This window comes from Felis catus, chromosome F2 (assembly GCF_018350175.1).
Source record: "Felis catus isolate Fca126 chromosome F2, F.catus_Fca126_mat1.0, whole genome shotgun sequence".
Taxonomy (NCBI): domain Eukaryota; kingdom Metazoa; phylum Chordata; class Mammalia; order Carnivora; family Felidae; genus Felis; species Felis catus.
The window spans coordinates 72,086,524-72,105,137 of NC_058385.1; the positions used below are offsets into that span (position 1 = coordinate 72,086,524).

The 18,614-nt window shown below is 42.9% G+C and overlaps 1 protein-coding gene and 1 non-coding gene across 9 annotated transcripts in view; one reads left to right on the forward strand and one right to left on the reverse strand.

The window, feature by feature from the left end:
• ASAP1 (ArfGAP with SH3 domain, ankyrin repeat and PH domain 1) overlaps positions 1-18,614 on the reverse strand; it is a 348,338-nt gene that overhangs the window by 77,820 nt on the left and 251,904 nt on the right. For 4 of the 8 annotated variants that reach the window (XM_045049608.1, XM_045049607.1, XM_045049605.1 and 1 more), the window contains exons 8-11: positions 16,414-16,543; positions 15,085-15,170; positions 4,636-4,711; positions 3,144-3,266 (exon numbers count right to left, since the gene is read on the reverse strand). In XM_045049608.1, coding sequence (XP_044905543.1) covers positions 3,144-3,266; positions 4,636-4,711; positions 15,085-15,170; positions 16,414-16,543 — 415 coding nt within the window. The remainder of the gene's footprint in view (positions 1-3,143; positions 3,267-4,635; positions 4,712-15,084; positions 15,171-16,413; positions 16,544-18,614) is intronic. The other 4 variants (XM_045049610.1, XM_045049609.1, XM_023248736.2 and 1 more) reach the window with 1 other exon arrangement.
• On the forward strand, positions 13,101-13,173 carry TRNAQ-CUG. The gene has a single exon. It is a non-coding gene; the product is annotated as a tRNA-Gln (tRNA).

Sequence of the window (18,614 nt, forward strand, 5' to 3'; positions counted from 1 at the left end):
AACTAAACTGCTCTGTGTCTGCCCACGGAATTCCTAGGTCTGTCCGAGCGCTTTAAAACTATGCATCTCTGACAGCCAGTTTGCTAATCCTTAAAATAAAACAAGCTTTAAAAATAAGAGTACTTCTCTTTTTTTAAGCAAGGATCCGTATGCTAATAACTTATGAAAATTATTATATTCTAAATTTGCCTCTAAGACGTTCCTTACATACATTTATGACTAGCCTAAATAAATTTTACAGTCTGAATAACGAGCTGAATGGGCTTTGCTCTACATCGGGCAAATATGCTTTTATAGGTGAATAAAGTGGCTGATCTCCAGGCTCTGACCTCGGAAGCCTATTCCATTAAGCTGAGCAGGAAGGAAGCCATTCATTTCAGAAGTCTAGCATGGACAACCCTACATTAACTACTAATGAGTTCTAAGGCTTAAGGTAGTTCCACAAATGATTATTTCTGCACTCTGACAAATGATGGCCATTTAGCTTGCTTTTGCAGGGTGTCTAGATAAATGAAAAGAGGTTTTTCTTTTTTAAGAAAATAAATCGTGGAGCATTAACACCCATAATAATTAACAAAGCAAGACGCGACGGAAGGAATGAATCAGGTCCTGAATCCTTTGACAGCATAATAAAAATCAACGTGTATTCAGGAAAGAGAAATACGAGTGAGAAATCCATTCGGACAAAAAATACAAAACGAAACTTTACACGATGAACTTAAAACCTTGGGGAAGTTCCACAATGGGAGCCAAGAAATGGAAACTATGGTGATTTTTTTTTTTTTTTTTTTAGTTCAATTACCTACTCTCTATTAGCAGTACAGACAAATCACCTTACTTTCTTATTAGAAAACTGTATTAACATATAAAATGCATTATTAAGGAGTAAAATCTCAAATCTTTTTAAACTGGAAGCGGTTACTCATTGATTTCATGGGGTTATAGATGTTTGTGGTATCCAACGTAAAACTAACCTCTACTACGAGGCTTCATCTCTCTCATGGAAGGGATACATGGAGTGGGCCAAGGTTCCCTTCTGTTTCACCTTAGTAAATACTTACTGAGTAGCTTTTGGGTGCCAGACAGTGTGGAGGGAGAGATGAGCCAAACACAGAATCTGTCAAACACCTTGCAAACCACACTATCATGGGCTAGCGAGAGAGACTCAAAACGCTGGAATTTGGAGAAAGATTTATGGGTATCATTATTAAAAATAAGATATTTTCAACCCTAAAGATAGTTGTGGAGCAAGCAGTTCTCTTGGGAAGTTAGGCTACTATCAAAACTTAAGATAACTAATTTCATAGAACATCTGCCAGAAGTCAATGAAGAATTTCCCTTTTGACAAGAAAAAACAAGTCCACCAAAAATCTGGGGATCCTATTTACAGCTCAGATTCTTGGAGCTTCCTTTAAAAGAGTCAAGTTAGAACCTGGTGGGGACAAAGACGTGAAATAATTTGCTGGGTGCTTTTAATTTCTCAGGTCCTTTATCAGATCAGTTTACACTCTTCTCGAATAGTAGTGCTATGGAAAGAACTCGATGGTAGATGGTCCTCCTTTCTTATTTGAGTCATTAAAAATCATTACCTTCTAAAGTTATTTTTGCAATGAGAGACAATAACAGCATGAGAATAGGATAGGCATGCTGTGAAAGATCAATCTGACTTGTAAAATACTCTGGACATGGGGCTAATGAACACTCATCATTTATTCATTTGGAGTGGCGTTAAATCAAATCACGTGCATTTCGTCACGTACACACTCCTTTGGCTTATACGAACTTTGTTCTTTAGCTGCCGTGAGCAGAATACATCAATCTCTATGCGAGACAAAAAGGGACTGAGATAGTTCTTTGTCTCCCACCCCCGAAAGCTCCCACATACAGGAAGGAAGTAATCCTATACAACAAAGCAAAGTTAGGAAGAGGTTAAGTGCATTTCGGAAAGTACAAAAACTTGCAGTTTTCTCCCTAAATAGCAATCTACCCCCAACCCTCCTCCATTTACGTCTTTCTGTTGCTTTAACATGGAGAAATCATTCAAGGAGACATGTCTCCTAGGATTTGTATGCCAGTAATAAGCACCTTCAAAAGAGGCCAGGAAACACAGGTACAGGTGCTAGCTGAGGACAACACAGGTACATGGAACACACACACGCCTTCCTGGCCACTGATGCCCATTTCCACGGGGTGGCAGGTGCCCAGGGTCACAGGCTGTGGACTTCTCTCACCTGATGAAACCCCAGAGGACTATATTCTCTCAGTAAAGAGAATCTTCCTTTGGGGTTGCTTTCACGGGTTAGTGTTGCTTCCACGTTTGAGGGGGGCTGCCTTGATTTTGTTTTGGACTCGTGAACCCCTTCAGAAATTTTAGGAATGTACAGTTTGCTGTTGTGAGGTGATATCACGAGGCAATGACAACATAAAAAATGCTATATATTACATGATTATTATTAAATATTGCATTGAGAAACTGCACTTAAATTCAATGCATGGTAATTTCATAATATAAACAGGCACATTTTAACCCTCCCCTAGGTAACAAACGGTGCTCACTATTTAGCTTACCCTTAGCATGAAGTCCACACCCTGTTGCGTGCATCCAAGGTCGTCCGTAATTAGGCCTGAGTTTCCACCTCGGAAACCCCCTCTCTCAATTTTCCGCCCTCCTTGCCCCAAACTGTCTGTAGCCTGCCGACTACGCCAGGCAGTTTTCAACTCGGAGTCCCCTCTCTGCTGACAGCCACTCCCTGGAAGGTCTCTTGTGGCATTAACACTGCTTGCTCTCTACTACGGGATTCTGCGTCCGCCTCCCTCTGGCTGCCCAGGAAAGACAGAGGCGACCTACAGAGCATGGGGGTGTGCACTTCACCCGGAGACGATGCACCACTTCTGAATTACACGTCTGCAAAGCCAGAATGGCAAACCCAGGGGCCACGGAACTGCAGCCTGGGCGTTAAGAACATCTTTTGTCTGAGGAGGGCAAGGAGATAAAGCACAGCTGTTACATGGGCGATGCGGTAGGGCTACACTTGTATCTTCTATCTCATGTGTCCCCACAACCACGGTGGCAGGAGGCTGCCGACATGCCTGTTTTGCAGATCAGGAAACCCGAAAAGGCCATCCCAGGCTACCTCACTTACACTGGAAACCCTGCTGGAAACATCTAGACCACCTACTTCTTTCTGATCAAGTTGAAGAGAGGATTTTATTAAGTCTCGGAGTGCAGTTAGCTGTTTCTTTTCTTCATCCTGGGTCTGTTTTATCTGTGACAGAAAAACATGACTTTTATCACGTATCTTTATACATTTATGAGCAGGGTTTAATTCATCCAAATATACACCAGTCATTAAACAGTTCAATTACGGAGTTGATTTCCTCATTAAACTTTTTGACACGAACTCATTTTTTTTTTTTTTTACGAACTCATTTTTTATATGAAAGGCAGAATCTTCTCATCTTATGAAAGTATCAGTGAGTTTTAAAATTAGTGAATATGCACCATGCTTTCTCATTAAATAATACATCTAGGCAAGACAATTAAATCTAAAGTACCATTTCAAACAAAGTTAAGAAATAACATTGAGTCACTTGCTTCTGGTTTTTCAAAGGGTGGTAGCAGGAATACCAGGAAGTGATTAAATGGGTCAGAAGAACATGTTAAAAAGGACCAGAACCTAATGGACTAATGTATATATGAAAGTTTACCCTTTGCCCTCGGGTAAGGAACTGGTGGTACTTTTTTTAATCAGCTGGAACTTACTGCAACCTGAACCATGTTAACTATTAAAAGACAATCGGAGGGGTGCCTGGGTGGCTCAGCCAGTTACGCGTCTCACTTCGGCTCAAGTCATGTCATGGTTCGTGGATTCGAGCCCTGCATCGGGCTATGTGCTGACAGCTCAGAGCCTGGATCCTGCTTTTTGCATTGTGTGTCTCCCTCTCTCTCTACCCCTTCCCAGCTCGTGCTGTCTCCCTCTCTCTCAAAAATAAGTAAACATAAAAAAAAAAAAAAAAAAGACAATTGGAAAAGATACACAGCTTTGTGTAAAGTTACATAAAAATCTAAGGTATTGTTTGTAACTCTGAAACCTTACTTCAACAGACGTGGGTTGTACTCATAAAAAAATACACTTTTCATATTATTCAGTGCCAAGTGGTTTATGGGGAACACACTGGCCATTTCTACTCCTGCACTTAGTTTTTTCTCAAAGAGGTTTTTGTGATTTTATTATAAAAGTGAAACCTAGGTATCAGACAAAAGAGAGAAAATACAGAACAAGCAAATGAAAAAAAATCATAAATGTGCCTACTGTGAGACGGTCTTAAGTTCTGTCCTTCTAGAGGCAAAACATCTGCAACACTGACTGCAGGGCACTCACATGGGATGATGCTACAGGCCCCCAAAGGGAGAGCCTTCTAGAACCACTGGTTACATGTCCCTGCTTTTCCTATGCCTCAAAAACATACTCTAGGATATCTGACCACTAACAACTTTGTGGTTAAACTGTTAGGTTTATACGGACACAGCACTTAACTCTTGCTTCTTTCAAGTTCTTCTACTACAGATTTCAAATTTCCTGATGTTTAGCTACAAAAGCAACTTAAAATGCATGTATTTTATAAAATACTTACATTATATAAATCAGCAGCCAGTTTTTCAATGTACTGTTTCAATTTATCAGCCGTTTTCAAGCCATCTTGAAAGAAACTATGATGGAGAACACCACAAATTTACCAGAAGTAGAAAAAAGAAATAAACCCTGGTCACCTGAAAAACCTAAATATATTTACTCTCTGCCCACATAAGTTACACAAAACACTGTTTTTAAAGTTTATTTATTCTTTGCGAGAGAGAAGGAGCAAGAGAGAGCACGTGCGCACAAGCTGGGGAGGGGCAGAGAGAGAGGGAGAGACAGATTCCCAAGCAGGCTTGTACTGTCAGTGCAGAGCCTGATGTGGGGCTCGATCTCATGAACCGTGAGATCATGACCTGAGCCAAAATCAAGAGTCAGATGCTTAGCCAACTGAGCCATCCAGGCGCCCCTACAGAAAACACTTATAAATGAATTTCAGTATTTTACAAAGATGCACCGACAAACAGGTCATGGGCACCATCTGACGTGTGCTCGCAGCTATCACATAGACCTTGTGAATTATAGCTGTGGTCCCAACACAGTGATTTCGTGTGCATTCCCATCTATTCATAGAACCATTCTTCCTGGTTGTGCCAGATTTGAATTCGAAAGAGAGAGACACACACATTAACCAGTGGAATATCATGAGGATGAATTAGATGTTGTAAGGAGAAGAGGGACTTTTCTAGAAACAAAGGTCTCAGGAAAGCTGGACATCTTTCAGTTCCCCAAAGACCCCTGGGTGCACGCTTGAAATCCAGGAAGTTGGACTGATGGCATCCTGCCCTGGGCACAACCAGACTGGCACCACCACACCCTGAATAATAATCAGCATTGACATGTTACGCGCATTCACGAGCTCAGCATGCCGTGCATTTCGGGTGTTATTTCGACAACTCCCTACAACAACCCCAAGGAGTTCACAAGCACTTCAATCTCATCTCCATTTCAGAGGATAAATGGAGGCACGGGCTGAGTCCCTGACTTGCTCACACAACTAGTGAAGTGGCCAAACGGGGATCCGGGGCCAGGTTCTGATTCTGACGCCCTTGCTCATGACTACCAAGCGAAGAGATTTCTTGTCTGACGCCTCCACTGAGGAGCCCCACTTGTTTCAGTGTTTAGAATTTTCTTTCCCTTCTTGGAGGCTTCTCTAACCCTGCCCCACAGCAGGTTATTTCTCCCTACGCTTCATCTGTTGCTGTCTCCCCACCAAAGAATGAGGTCCTTGAGGATGAGGACTGTCTCATCTCTGGAACGCAGTGGGCCCAACACCAAGCAGATGCTCAGTGAGTGACTAAGAATAAGCACGACCAAGAAGTTTTAGGGCACATCTTGGGATGTATATATATCGGTACCAGAACTGGCCCTCCAACAGCGATTACCGAAATCCTACATGTTCCAAAAAATTTTAAGGTTGACATATTCAGCTGAGAACCCTTACTAAAATAAGGAAGGGAAATATGATCTTCAGAAAGCCTTTGGCAACAGGGATGGGAGAAAGGAGAGCGTTCTGGTTAACCATGCAACTGGAGACCTACATGTAAATTCTCCTCTTCCGCCATTTGACTGTTCACCACTGCTTGTCGGGATGAAAGTTAAACTTCTCGGTAGAGAACTGAATAACATTTATATACTGGCCCCTGAACATCTTGTCGGTTTTATCTCCTACCACTTTCCTTTAAAAAATATGAACTCTAGCCATGTTACATTTTTTTCCAGCAACTCCCCCGGCCTTTGCGTATGCTGTTTCCCTGCTGAAATGCCCTTCCCCACTCCACTTCTACTGTGGCTCAGCTCAGTTGCTGCCTCCCTTGCCTTGCCTGTCCAGGGGATGGCATTTTCCAGCACTGGCTATGCCCAGGCCGAATGCTAGCTTTAGAGGAGCCGGCCATGTTCTGTCCAGAGAAGGCTATTCATGAACATCAACCTAAACCAGCATCATCTACATTCAGGAAAAAGTGTTTGTCAAGGAGGCATTAACTTTGTACGGCTACAAAGTTAATCACAGCAAAACCAGTTGTGAGCTCTGATACTTAGATAATTTCTGGAGAAAGTGTGTGAAGGCAGAACACATCAGTGTAAGGTGGATGCTGTCAGAACTCCCTACAACAGAAAAAGCAAGAAGAGCCTTAGGGTCAGAGGATTAGCGCCCAAAATCGGCTCGAGGATTTACTTGGGGTGGGACCCTGGTGAGTCACTTAACTTCTGCTCGTGTTACCTGTATTCAGTGGGTAGATAACACATATGAAATCCTTCCACAACGCGCTGCAAAGTTAGGATGTGCTCAGCACATGTTAGCTTTCTTTCCTGGAGCTGCGTGGGTTTATCATGAGTCATGTCCTTCCCAGAAGGATACAGACTGGTCGCAGATATGTTTGTAAAAGTGTCTCATTTTCACTCAACGTGAAAGGAATTTAATTACCATCTTTTTTAAAGGCGAGTTTAAATGACAATGCTGTAGAGTGGGTTTTGCAATGGGATAGTCACTAGCAGCTAATTTAATGAAAGTTCAATAAATTTAAAATTCAGTTCCTGAAGTCTCAGTAGCCACGCTTCAAGTGTGCAGCAGCCACACGTGGCCAGTGGGTACTATGTTAGACAGTAAAGAGTATCACCATTTCCATCATGGCAGAAAGTTCTTCTGGACAAACTGAAAAAACAAACTCAGATTTGAACAGCACCTGGGAATATCATAAAACACACACATTTTAAGAAGAGGGAGGACACTGTTTTAGTTTGAGATGGCGCTGATAAAAATGAAATGATAAAGTTATTTATCAGCAGTGAAAGCAAGCTGGAAGGGGGACAAATCCCTACTACTTCTAAGGCTGAAGGAACACCCCCAAAAGTCTGCTTTTTGCACTTGGATTCTTCAGAACATTATGAACAAAGACTCAGAAAAGTCAATATAATGAGAAATCATTTTAATCTATAATAGGATCCAATTTTTGTAAGTAAGTCTTATACATAAACCCAGTAATCTGAGATTTTAGGTTTTCTTTTTTGTTAACTTCATTTGCTAATTATTTTCTAAAAAAGATGAGATCTTAGGCAAAAAAAAAAAAAAAAAAAAAAAAATTACAGAAAAAACCCCCGACATTTAGTCTGGAAGGTTGAGCTGAGCCCCTCGCAGAAAGTTATTTTAGCGATGACTTCTGGTTTTTGGTGAGAAACCGGAGCAGGATGCAGGGGACAGGTGGCAGGGAGGACAAAACGGTCCTGATGTTAGACACACAGTCATGAGTAAGCAATGGCCAACGTGCTGTCAACTGTCCCCTCTCTGGTGACCCCTCCCCTCGGTGTCTCAGCTGTGAGCTGGGTGGGCTCCGTGTCACAGTCCCACGTCACCTGCCACAACATCTCACTGGGGGCAGCTGGCTTCTGTGTCCCACTTCCTTCCTCCACTTCAGCTGGCTCTGGTTCACTGGAAATGCGTGAACTTCAGAGTCAAAAGCAGATCATAGTCTGGCTCTAAGTCTCGCGGTATGTGGAACCCTGGGCAGGTTACTGACCCTGTCTGAAAATGAGTCCGATCGTCTCCAAAGGCGGGACGTTTTCTGGCTTCCAGGAGTACCGGATGAACTACTACACATAAAAGTGTTTTGTTAATTGGAAAATGAAGCACAAGTGTCAGTTCTGATTACCTGTCACTCAACTTAAACGTGTGAGCCTTCCTGGTAGAAGGGGAAATTACCTCTCTGACATCCCACTAGTCCCTTGGCCACTTTCTCTGTAAATTACTGAAATATAATGAGATCTCTGGAAAACAGACGATGATTAACAGTAATAATAATAATGGCAGTTGGCACATAATTGAGTATTTACTCTGTGTCAGTCACTCACTATTAGGACAATTAAGTATCCCCTTTCAAGTCCCATTAGAGGCCAACAAAGTAGATAATTATTATTATTAACCTGTAACAGACAAAATAACTGAGGCCAAGAGAGGTCAAGCTGCTTAACAAGGGTCATCTAGTCATTAAGTGCAGAGTTGGGATTTGAGTGTAAATTTTCCTATCTTTGGAGCACAGGTAGTTAAACAAATCAGGCTGATCCGGGTCTAAATCCTGGGTCTAAATCCACTGAGTAACAGCATAATCTCTGAATCCCTGCATCTCTGTGTCCTCATACAGGAAATGGAGATAATCATATGTACCTTGGGAGAGTTCTTGTGAGCACCGCAATAATGTTCTTAAAACGCCAGGCACAGAGAAACAGTTCAATACATGATGGCCACAGGCCAGCAAAATGAGCCTCATCACTTCTCTGACCTTAGGGACACAGCTGCATTGGCTTCACTTTTTAAATAAGCAGCGTGAAAGAAACAGGACCATAGTTTAATGACACAGAGTGCTAGAAAAATATAAGATGCCAACGGACAGTCAGAAGGACCCCCCCATTTGTCCTGACAGGCTGTCACACACCCATCGCTGCAGAGTGCAAGCTCATGAACACTGAACACAGTCCCCCACCCACCGGGCAGAACACACCCTCCTCGGAGCGAGGCAGAGACTTCTCTAGCCTGAGAAAGTTGCTACCAACTTCACTTCTTACTCTGCTTATTTTGTCCAAACAATGATGGGAAAGGGAGACACTATGTTCTCTCTGCTTTTAACTTAATTAAAAAAAAATTTTTTTTTAACATTTATTTATTTTTGAGACAGAAAGAGAGCATGAACAGGGGAGGGTCAGAGAAAGAGGGAGACACAGAATCTGAAACAGGCTTCAGGCTCTGAGCTGTCAGCACAGAGCCCGACGCGGGGCTCGAACCCACGGACCGCGAGATCACGACCTGAGCTGAAGTCGGACGCTTAACCGACTGAGCCACCCAGGCGCCCCTGACTTAATTTAAAAGAAATAGAGATAGGAGTGTCTGCTACCCCCATCACACATTCTGCTCGGCTTAGAAAGCATTTGGCCAAAGGCTGAAATGCTCAGAGACAGTAATATTATTTTCAAAAGAAGTCAGGATGTCCTGTAGTATCATAGAGCATATGGTTCTTTAAAACAAATCAAATTATAAAACAAAGAAAACAGAAATAAGCGACTTCTTCAACACATCAACCATCAATCCCTCCTGAAAGCTTACTTCCAAGCTTTAGGTACTCATTTCCAGCTAGCCAGGGTGACATTCTCTCCTAGATACATTCCTTGTGTGTCCTGTGGTACTGAAGAAACTTAGTGTAAGTACTAATTAACTACAAATACGTCTTGACAGTTCAAAGAGTGAGCCAAGAGTGATATGTTGGTATCTCATAAAAAGATTCTTTGGAATAGAGATGTCTAGGCCCGAGTCCAGGCTTAACCAGATTCGGATTTCTGACAACTGAGAGCATGCACTCTGGAGTTACAGAGACCTGGGTCCAAGACTTGGTTCTGTCACCTGATTATAAGTTCCATGAGGTCGTGGATCTTTGTTTTTGCTTTGTTGCTGTTTTCTGTGTTAAAAAAAAGTGAGTTAAATTCATGCAACATGAAATTTACCATTTCAGAGTGTACAATTCAGTAGTTTTGAGTATATTCACAATGTGGTGCAACTGTCACCCTACCCAAGTCCAGAACATGTCTATCACCCCAAAAAGGAAACCTGCTCCTGTTAGCAGTGATTCTCAATTCTTCCCTTCCCCAGCAAACAATAACCTGCTTTCTGTCTCAGTGGACTTGTCTTTTTGGACATTTCATTTAAATGGAATCATATGATGTGTGGCCTTCCACGCCTGGCTTCTTTACCTTAGAATAATGCTGGAGATGTTCATCCATGTTGTACCATGTATGTGGATTTGTAACCCTCCTGGGAGCTTCCTGGGTATGGTCTGAAAGTGGCCCCTGTCATCAGAGGGCAGGGAGAGACCCGAGAAAGCATCAGGCCACTCCAGGTTGGTAGGTGGCAGTTTTAGTGACAGTGAAGGGAGCTTATCATCGCATATTGTCTTGGGAGGCAGCAAGGTGCCTGGATCCCTGTACCTGCCTCCAAATCTCGGAAGTTTACAAAGAGGCCCTACCTGTGCTCAGTCATGTATACACCATGCAGGTATTTGCAACAGCACATCACCATCTCGAGGCTATGTCCTTAGGGCAGCCTTTGGGAGCGGTAAAGGCATGTGGGGAGGCCACATTCCACGGACTGGGGAGGGTGAGGAGCCTCTGAGTGCCCAGGTCCATCTTGCTGGTCAGTCAGCAGTCGTGTTTCTTTGGTGACGTCTCCCTACGTGGTCTGAATACTACATTCTCTTTTGAGGCCGAATAATACTCCATTGCACTGCTACACAGCATTTTGTTTGTCGGTTCATCAGTTGATGGATATTTGGGTGTTTCCACGTTTTGGCTATTGTGAATAATGATGCCCTAAACACGTATGAACCCATTTTTGCTTAAATATTTGTTTTTAATTCTCCTGGGTACATGCCTAGGAGTGGGACGATGACACCAAACAATCCTCAGCTCTCTGTTCTCAGGTGCTGTCGAGCTGTCTTCTGAAGCAGCTGCACCAGTTTAGAGAGATGGAAATCTCTCCGCGGTGTCCTGAAGGCTCCAACTTCTCCACAGTCTCGCCAAGACCTATTTTCCACTTTGTCGTCGCTATTGTTTTTTAAATACTGCCACCCTAGTGCGTACGAAGTGGTATCTCATTGTGGTTTTAATGTGCATTTTCCCCAGTGACTGATGATGTTGAGACTTTTTTCTTGTGCTTTTGGCCACTGTGTCTCTTTTTCTGGAGAAATGGCTATTCAAATTGTGTGCCCATTTTTAAACTGGGTTATATTTTTGTTGTTGAGCTGTAAGAGTTCTTTATATATTATGGATACTCAACCCTTATCGGAGAAATGACTTGCAACTATTTTCTTCCCATTCCGTGGGTTGTCTTTTTGCTTTCTTAATAGTGTCCGTTCCCTCACTAAACCTTTCACTTTGAAGTCCAATTTACTTATGTTTTTGCTTTGGTTTCTTTTCTATTGCGCATTTTGACACACGTTTACTGAGCATCTTCTGAATGAGTGAACGTGCCTCTGTGCAAGTTACTCATCCTTCCTGAGCGACACTTTCCCTACTGCTTTCGACGAAGGTTAGCTGTTATGGTTTTTAAATTAAGGGTAATAGAAGAATGTTTGTAAGTGCTTGTGATCCTACAGACAGATCATAACGATACTTGCTAGGTATCCTTGCTAGGGAAAAGGAGTGAGCAGCAGGATAATGCATTTGTCCCGAAACTAGGATGTTCCCCACAATGTTCGTGTCCGAAAGTGAGGAGCGAATGGTGCAGGTGAGCTGAAATGGCTAGCAAAGAGTCACAAGCTCTTCTTTTCTGCTCCCTTTGTTTTTCCATTACAGCAGCTGCATATTCCCACTGGGGTGTCGGACTATCCAAGGTGCTGCAAAAGCAAATTCGCTTTGGGGCACCACCTGACTTTGCACTGAACATCATTTGGGGAACTGAAATCATGGTCTCTGAGTTAAGTAGAGATGCTTTACAAGTCTATTATATGTCTATTAAGGGTTTTTGAGGGATTGCCTGAAGGAGGAAAGAGTAAGAGTCTCTTCTAAGAACGCTACCCTTGGGACACCTCGGTGGCTCAGCCGGTTGATTCCAGCTGATTTCGACTTCGGCTTAGGTCATGATCTCCGGTCCGTTGGTTCAAGCCCCGCACCGGGCTCTGTGGAGACCGCTCAGAGCCTGGAGCCTGCTTCGGATTCTGTGTCTCTCTTTCTCTCTGTCCCTCCCCCACTTGTGCTCTGTCTTTAAAATAAACATTAAAATTTTTTTTTTTTTTTTTTTAAATAAAGAATACTACCCTGGCTTTTCGCTGTGTGGGCATTCTTGAGGTTCAACCATGAGGCAGCTAGGGCTGAATCCCATTCTAACTCACTTTACTCCTTGATGTTTTTGGATACCTCTCCCCACAAAGGTTTTACTGTGTAGGGTTTCCTCCTGCTGATCTTTCTCTGCCCCCGGTGGGAGGTGGGGGGGGGGGGGACACTCTTCTCCCAGATTTCAACGGCCGGATGCTAGCCATCCCCCAACTCTAATCCCGACCGCGACCACCCCTTCAAGGAGCTCTCCTCAGTGCCCCTGGATGAAAGTCTCCCCTTTTCCTAATGCCCATGTCATCTGTTCCTTCCTGGGCCCACTGTGATGACAATGTCCCAACTTACTTCCTGTATCAGACAATTAACTCATAAGGGTACAGTCTTGTTTCGTCTTTGTACCCCAGAACCTACAAAGCTCCTGGCCTTTGTCAGGAGATTGATAAATAGCTCTGGAAAGGGAAAAAGCCGGGAATGGCCGAATAAAGGGAGGATGTGTTAGCTCTATAGGTCAGAAGTGCTCTTCTTTCTACCTTTACCGACTACTTGTAAAAGTAGTTTGCAAAACATCTTACAGTTTGGAAAACTCATGTTAGTGGAGGTTAAACCCTTCTGCACAGACTAAGAGAATGTGAGATCAAAAGAGACTTCTGGGGCACCTGGCTGGCTCAGTTGGTAGAGCACGTGACTCTGGATCTCAGGGTCATGAGTTCGAACCCCACGCTGGGTGCAGAGCTTACTAAAAAAAAAAAGGGAAAGAGAGAGAGATTTCTAAAATCAGATGCCCAGATTTGCTGCCCAAGTACTGTCACTGAGAAGCTCACTTATTTCTTAAGGTTGCAAAGCAATGGTATGTTTCTAGGAAAACAAGTTGTTGAAAGGTGAAAATTCGACCCTAGACTCAAAAAAGGGGCCACCACAACGCATTTCAAAGTTTCCTATGTGCCCCACTGAGCTACAAAGCCAAAGGTTAAATCAGTTCTTTTGTGTGAGGCTTCCACAAGCAAACTTTATCTTATAAACATGAAATTGTTTCCATGTCGATGGATTATTTTTATATGTGAAACCCATTCATTATACAAGGTAGAGTTTGCTTTGAAGGGCAGGAAAAAGTCAGCAAGGGAAATTTATGTAAATAACAATTTGATCATTAAAATTTTTCCTGAAGAGAAACAATTCTGTACAATATGTGCACACAGACATGGTTTCAGGACCCTTGGGCTCCTGAGAGCAGCCAGCACATACACTGTGGCCAGCACCAGGCTAGGCGCCCCACATGCACTATTCTCATTCAATTCTCACATCTACGAACCTCAGTCCCACCTGACAGATGAGGATACTGAGGTGTAGAGAAGCACCTGATGAAGATCACATGGTCATCAGGCTGCGGAGCCAGGGTCTGAACTCATCTTTCTGTCTGACTCACGCCTTGTGTGTGTCCCACGGTATTAACGCTGACTTCCCCACATGTCTCAGTTGAATGCAAAGATGTTCTTAGAACATTAAAAAGTGGGGGGCACCTGGGTGGCTCAGTAGGTTCAGTGTCTGACTTTGGTGCCAATCATAATCACACAGTTTGTGAGTTCGAGCCCCGCATCAGGCTCTGTGTTGACATCTTGGAGCCTGGAGCCTGCTTCCGATTCTGTGTCTCCCTTTCTCTCTGCCCCTCCCCTGCTCATGCTCTGTCTCCCTCTCTCGCAAGAATAAATAAATATTAAAAAAAAAATTAAGAAATGGGCATGTTTTCACATAAAACTATGAGAAAACCATGAAAGCTAATCCAGTAAGTCAACAAGAAGTAAATAAGCAAATGAAATGCCAGAGAATCTCAAAGAGAACAAAAATGCAATGTTCATAAACAAAAATGGTGCTGGTATAGAACAATGGATCGTTCTCAAAGCATACCTCTAATTACACAGGAATTCAAGGAGGCTAAGTATTCTTTTTTAAAAAAGCTTTTTTAAAAAAATGTTTATTTATATTCGAGAGAGAGAGAGAGAGAGAGAGCGAGCGCGTGTGCATGCACGCATCAGTGGGGGAGGGGCAGAGAGAGAGGGAGACACAGAATCTGAAGCAGCCTCCAGGCTCTGAGCTGTCAGCACAGAGCCTGATGCGGGGCTCGAACTCATGGACTGTGAGATCATGACCTGGGCCGAAGTTGGATGCTTAACTGACCGAGCCACCCGGGTGCCCCATAGAGGCAAAGTATTCTTAATGTCCAAGGTGTTTAATTTCGTCTAATTCAGATGATGAAAAAAAAATCCAAGTAGGTATATGTGGTACAAATGAGCCAGTAATAGGTAAGACGCCAAGTACGGGAGGAGCAGGAGGGGGTCACCGAGAAGGCCTCTGCAGTGACAGGGATGTATGGATCTGTGGCCAGAGCAGGGCCAATGTTAGGATTTGTTAAGTCAGACAGCATTTCTGAGTAACCAAACAGTTGCACTGATAGGAGTTCCTGATTTACAGAAAACAACGAAGATGGAAAGATCATACGAGTTCCTACCATGTGGCTGTGGAAGGTTATATGGATACATACAGCGACCAAATGAAAAGCAGAAAGAAAGGAACATAAGAAAGGCAAAGAAGTAAAGGGGGTCCTTCCTGGGGCTAACAACCACGACTGCCGTGTTCCACTTACTTGCACTGAGCGTGGTAATACTTTATAAGATTCTGCAGCAGGTCCACACCCTTTTTGGTCTTGATTTCATTAACTTTAATGAGATACTGTGGAAATAAAACAGAATTGTATGTTGACTGTTACAGACAGGGTTTCCCAGTCCTGGGTCTGGGGAGCAGAATACCGATCGTGAATCTGCACAAGTTACTGAACCTTGGCTGCCTTCAGACAGGGGGGGTTTCATTTGGGGAATGACGATCAGGCACAGTCACGAGTGTACAAACGACCTGATTAGAGTGTTAATGGTTTACAAACACTCCAGATTAGTTTACTATACAAGCAGAAATCAAACACAGCAAAACATTCTAGAATGTTTGATTATATCCCCCTGGTGCAGTGGATCTCAAACTGAGAGTTCACATGATCAAAACCTGAAAGACAGGTCGTTCTTGGCAGAAAATCAGTAAAATTGCACTCTCTTTATGGAATATGCGGTGAGGTACTGAAACTTTTAGGAAGAGTTTCTGGTACTCAAGAATGAAAGAATAAGAAAAATTAACGTTACAATAACCTGTTATTAATCAAGCAGTTAATGAACACTACTAGCTCTGATTTTTACCAGTATCCAAGACTTTCTGTTGATATTGTTTGCTTTTTTTTACTTGTTTTATTATAAAGAAGTGCTTACGAGCAGACAGGTTCAAGAAACTAAAAGGTTGAAGAGGAGGAAAAAAAGACTATTTTCTTAAAAAAAAGAAACACTTAAAATTGAGAAAACTCTATCCGTTTTAGTATTTTTGGAAAACTGATAAAGGAACTGTTACACGTTAGCGTCAGAATGGCAGGACGCCAGGTCAAGTTGGACCAGCGCTCGCTGGGAACCCAGTTTGAGAACCACTGCTCAAAGTTTAAGGGAACATGCTTTCATTACATTTCTTTCATGAACTCGGACTTTCTTCATGACTACTTTATTTCAGCTTTCATTCCAACTGGACACATGGTTAAAAAAGACGCATGCTCTTAACCTGGATCAGTAAGACTTCATGTTCACCAGTGTTACTCCTCACCAGATGTTTTTTTCCACACTCACTCACAAGCAACATTAAAGTTCTCACCAAAGAATCCTGTTTTGGCATAAACAGCCCCACAGGACCAAGGCTCAAAATATGAGACAACAGTGAAATGGCGGATCCCAAAAGGCTTGGAGAAAAACGGAGATGAGAACCCTTAAGAAACAGTCCCCTCCTCTAATAACCAAACAGCCTGCATTTAAGCAGAAAAACTGCTGAGTGGCAGGAAAGATCACAGTTAACCAAACGCCAGGCAAATGCTTGCAAAAGCTGTTCTTACTTCGCACATTTGGAGCTGGAAGAGGCGTCTCTCCTTCTCCATTTCTTCTGCGATCTCGGCTCCCGTGATCTCCGTGCGGATCATTCCATGCTGCTTTGCGTGCTCTCTCTTCTCCTTCTCAATTTTTGTACTGTAATTAAAGATGCCACCATTTAAAAACAAAAACAAACATTCCTGTCTTTCCTTTTTGTCTTCCCTTTAACAAGAGTCACTGATTGTTTCTCACTACAGGTTAAGCAGCAGGAACTCTTAAGTCGGTAACGTTGATGGAAAGTAACATTCAAAGAGAACACACATCGTATAAGTTTTCACCTAGGAAACCTTGCCTTTTAAGTCTGATCTTACACATGGATGAATTCTTATACATTCTCTCACATTTTGGTCTGCATGAAAAAATTCTGACAGTTGATTTTTTTCTTGGGTAAAGTACTTTACTCATCGACGAAAAAGTATCAGAAAGCTGGAGACCTCAGGTGTATCCTGATTGCCAACAGATTAAGAGTCTGAGAATTATTTCAGGACAATCAAAGCGCATAGTGGGCATGCACAAAAAGGAGTCAAAGGTAATTTCCAATATTCTTCTAAACCTGGGCCATTTCCATATCCCCATAACACACTTTAATCATTCCATCATCTGGCAGTGGCCTGTACAAAATAAGGATAGGAGAGATCCTAATCTACAAGTTGGAATCCCTCTCTGGCCTCTGTTGCTTCCAGATTGCCATCATATACATCACTAGACACGGGGCTCAGGGAGCCGAATGGTACCAGAAGACACAGTTCTGGATATTGACATTTAGAAGGCTCCTGAAAAAAAAAGCTGTCTTGACATCCTAACACCTAAAACCCAAGGAGGCAGCTCACTGCATTCTTGACAAGCCCTGTTGATGTACAGGAGCCTTCTATCAACTTTGGGGTGCTTTACTCTGAAATATGAATGGGTGGTGAAAGATGATAAGGTAACTGAGGAAAGGCCCCAAAATGAAAGCAGGGGTTCAAAGTAACAAGTCAGGGAGTGGGCAGGCGGTGGTGAGAGAACCAGGGGCAGTAAGCGAGAAACTACTTTATAAAATATAATCAAATCCTCAGAAAGGTAAAATAGTGTATCTATGAAACAAGAAGAAGAAACTATACAAAGACCACCAAACACTCCCAATGAACTGAGAAAAAGGGCTTTGGAAATTTAAAATATGATAGCCAAATTAAAAAAGTCAACTGAGGGGTGCCTGGATGGCTCAGTTGGCTAAGTGTCGGACTTGGGCTCAGGTCATGATCTCATAGTTTGTGAGTTCGAGCCCCGCATCTGCGGTCAGTGCAAGGCCCACTTTGGGTCAGAGCCTGTTTTGGATCCTCTGTCTCTCTCTCTTTCTGCCCCATCACCTGCTCTCTCTCTCTCTCTCTCTCTCTCTCAAAAATAAATAAAACATTAAAAAAAAAAGATGACTGTGGGATGCCTGGGTGGCATCTGACTTCAGCTCAGGTCATGATCTCACGGTCCATGAGTTCAAGCCCCACGTCGGGCTCTGTGCTGACAGCTCAGAGCCTGGAGCCTGCCTCAGATTCTGTGTCTCCCCTTCTCTCTGCCCCTCCCCCACTCACGCTCTTTAAAAACTTGAAAAAAAAGGTTTAAAAAAGTCGACTGAAACAGTGAGAATAAAAGGTTGAAAATAATCTAAAACAGAACATAGACAAATAGAACAGAAAAGAGAGAAAAATTATAAGAACAACCTAGAGAATCCAACATTATATGGCGAAGCCTTTTAGGAGAATAAACAGAAAAGAAACCAGATGGGAGGAATGATAAGGAACATTTTAGGAACTACAGAGCTAAAAACTGCAAAGAGAAGGTCAATGAAGAAACTTCGTAGAACATTAAAAAAAAAAAAAAGACTTTCACATTTTCTAACTGGAAAGAAATGAACCCCTTCCCCAAACCCCACACAAAGAAATGGGAGCAAATATGATTATAAAATGAGAGGATTTATATTCAGCCCAACTCTCATTCTGTGTGATGCAGAATGAAGGTATTTCTGGACATGGAAAAATCTGAAAATTTTCCCTCCTTGAGAGCCGTTCCCTGGAAACGAGTGGAAGTGGTGTGCCAGCCAAATACGGGCCCATGCCAGGAAGGAGGAAGGAGGAGAGCTACCATGAAGGGGCAGCCCAGGACGACAGCTGTGCTGCTGAGCGAAAGGGCTCTG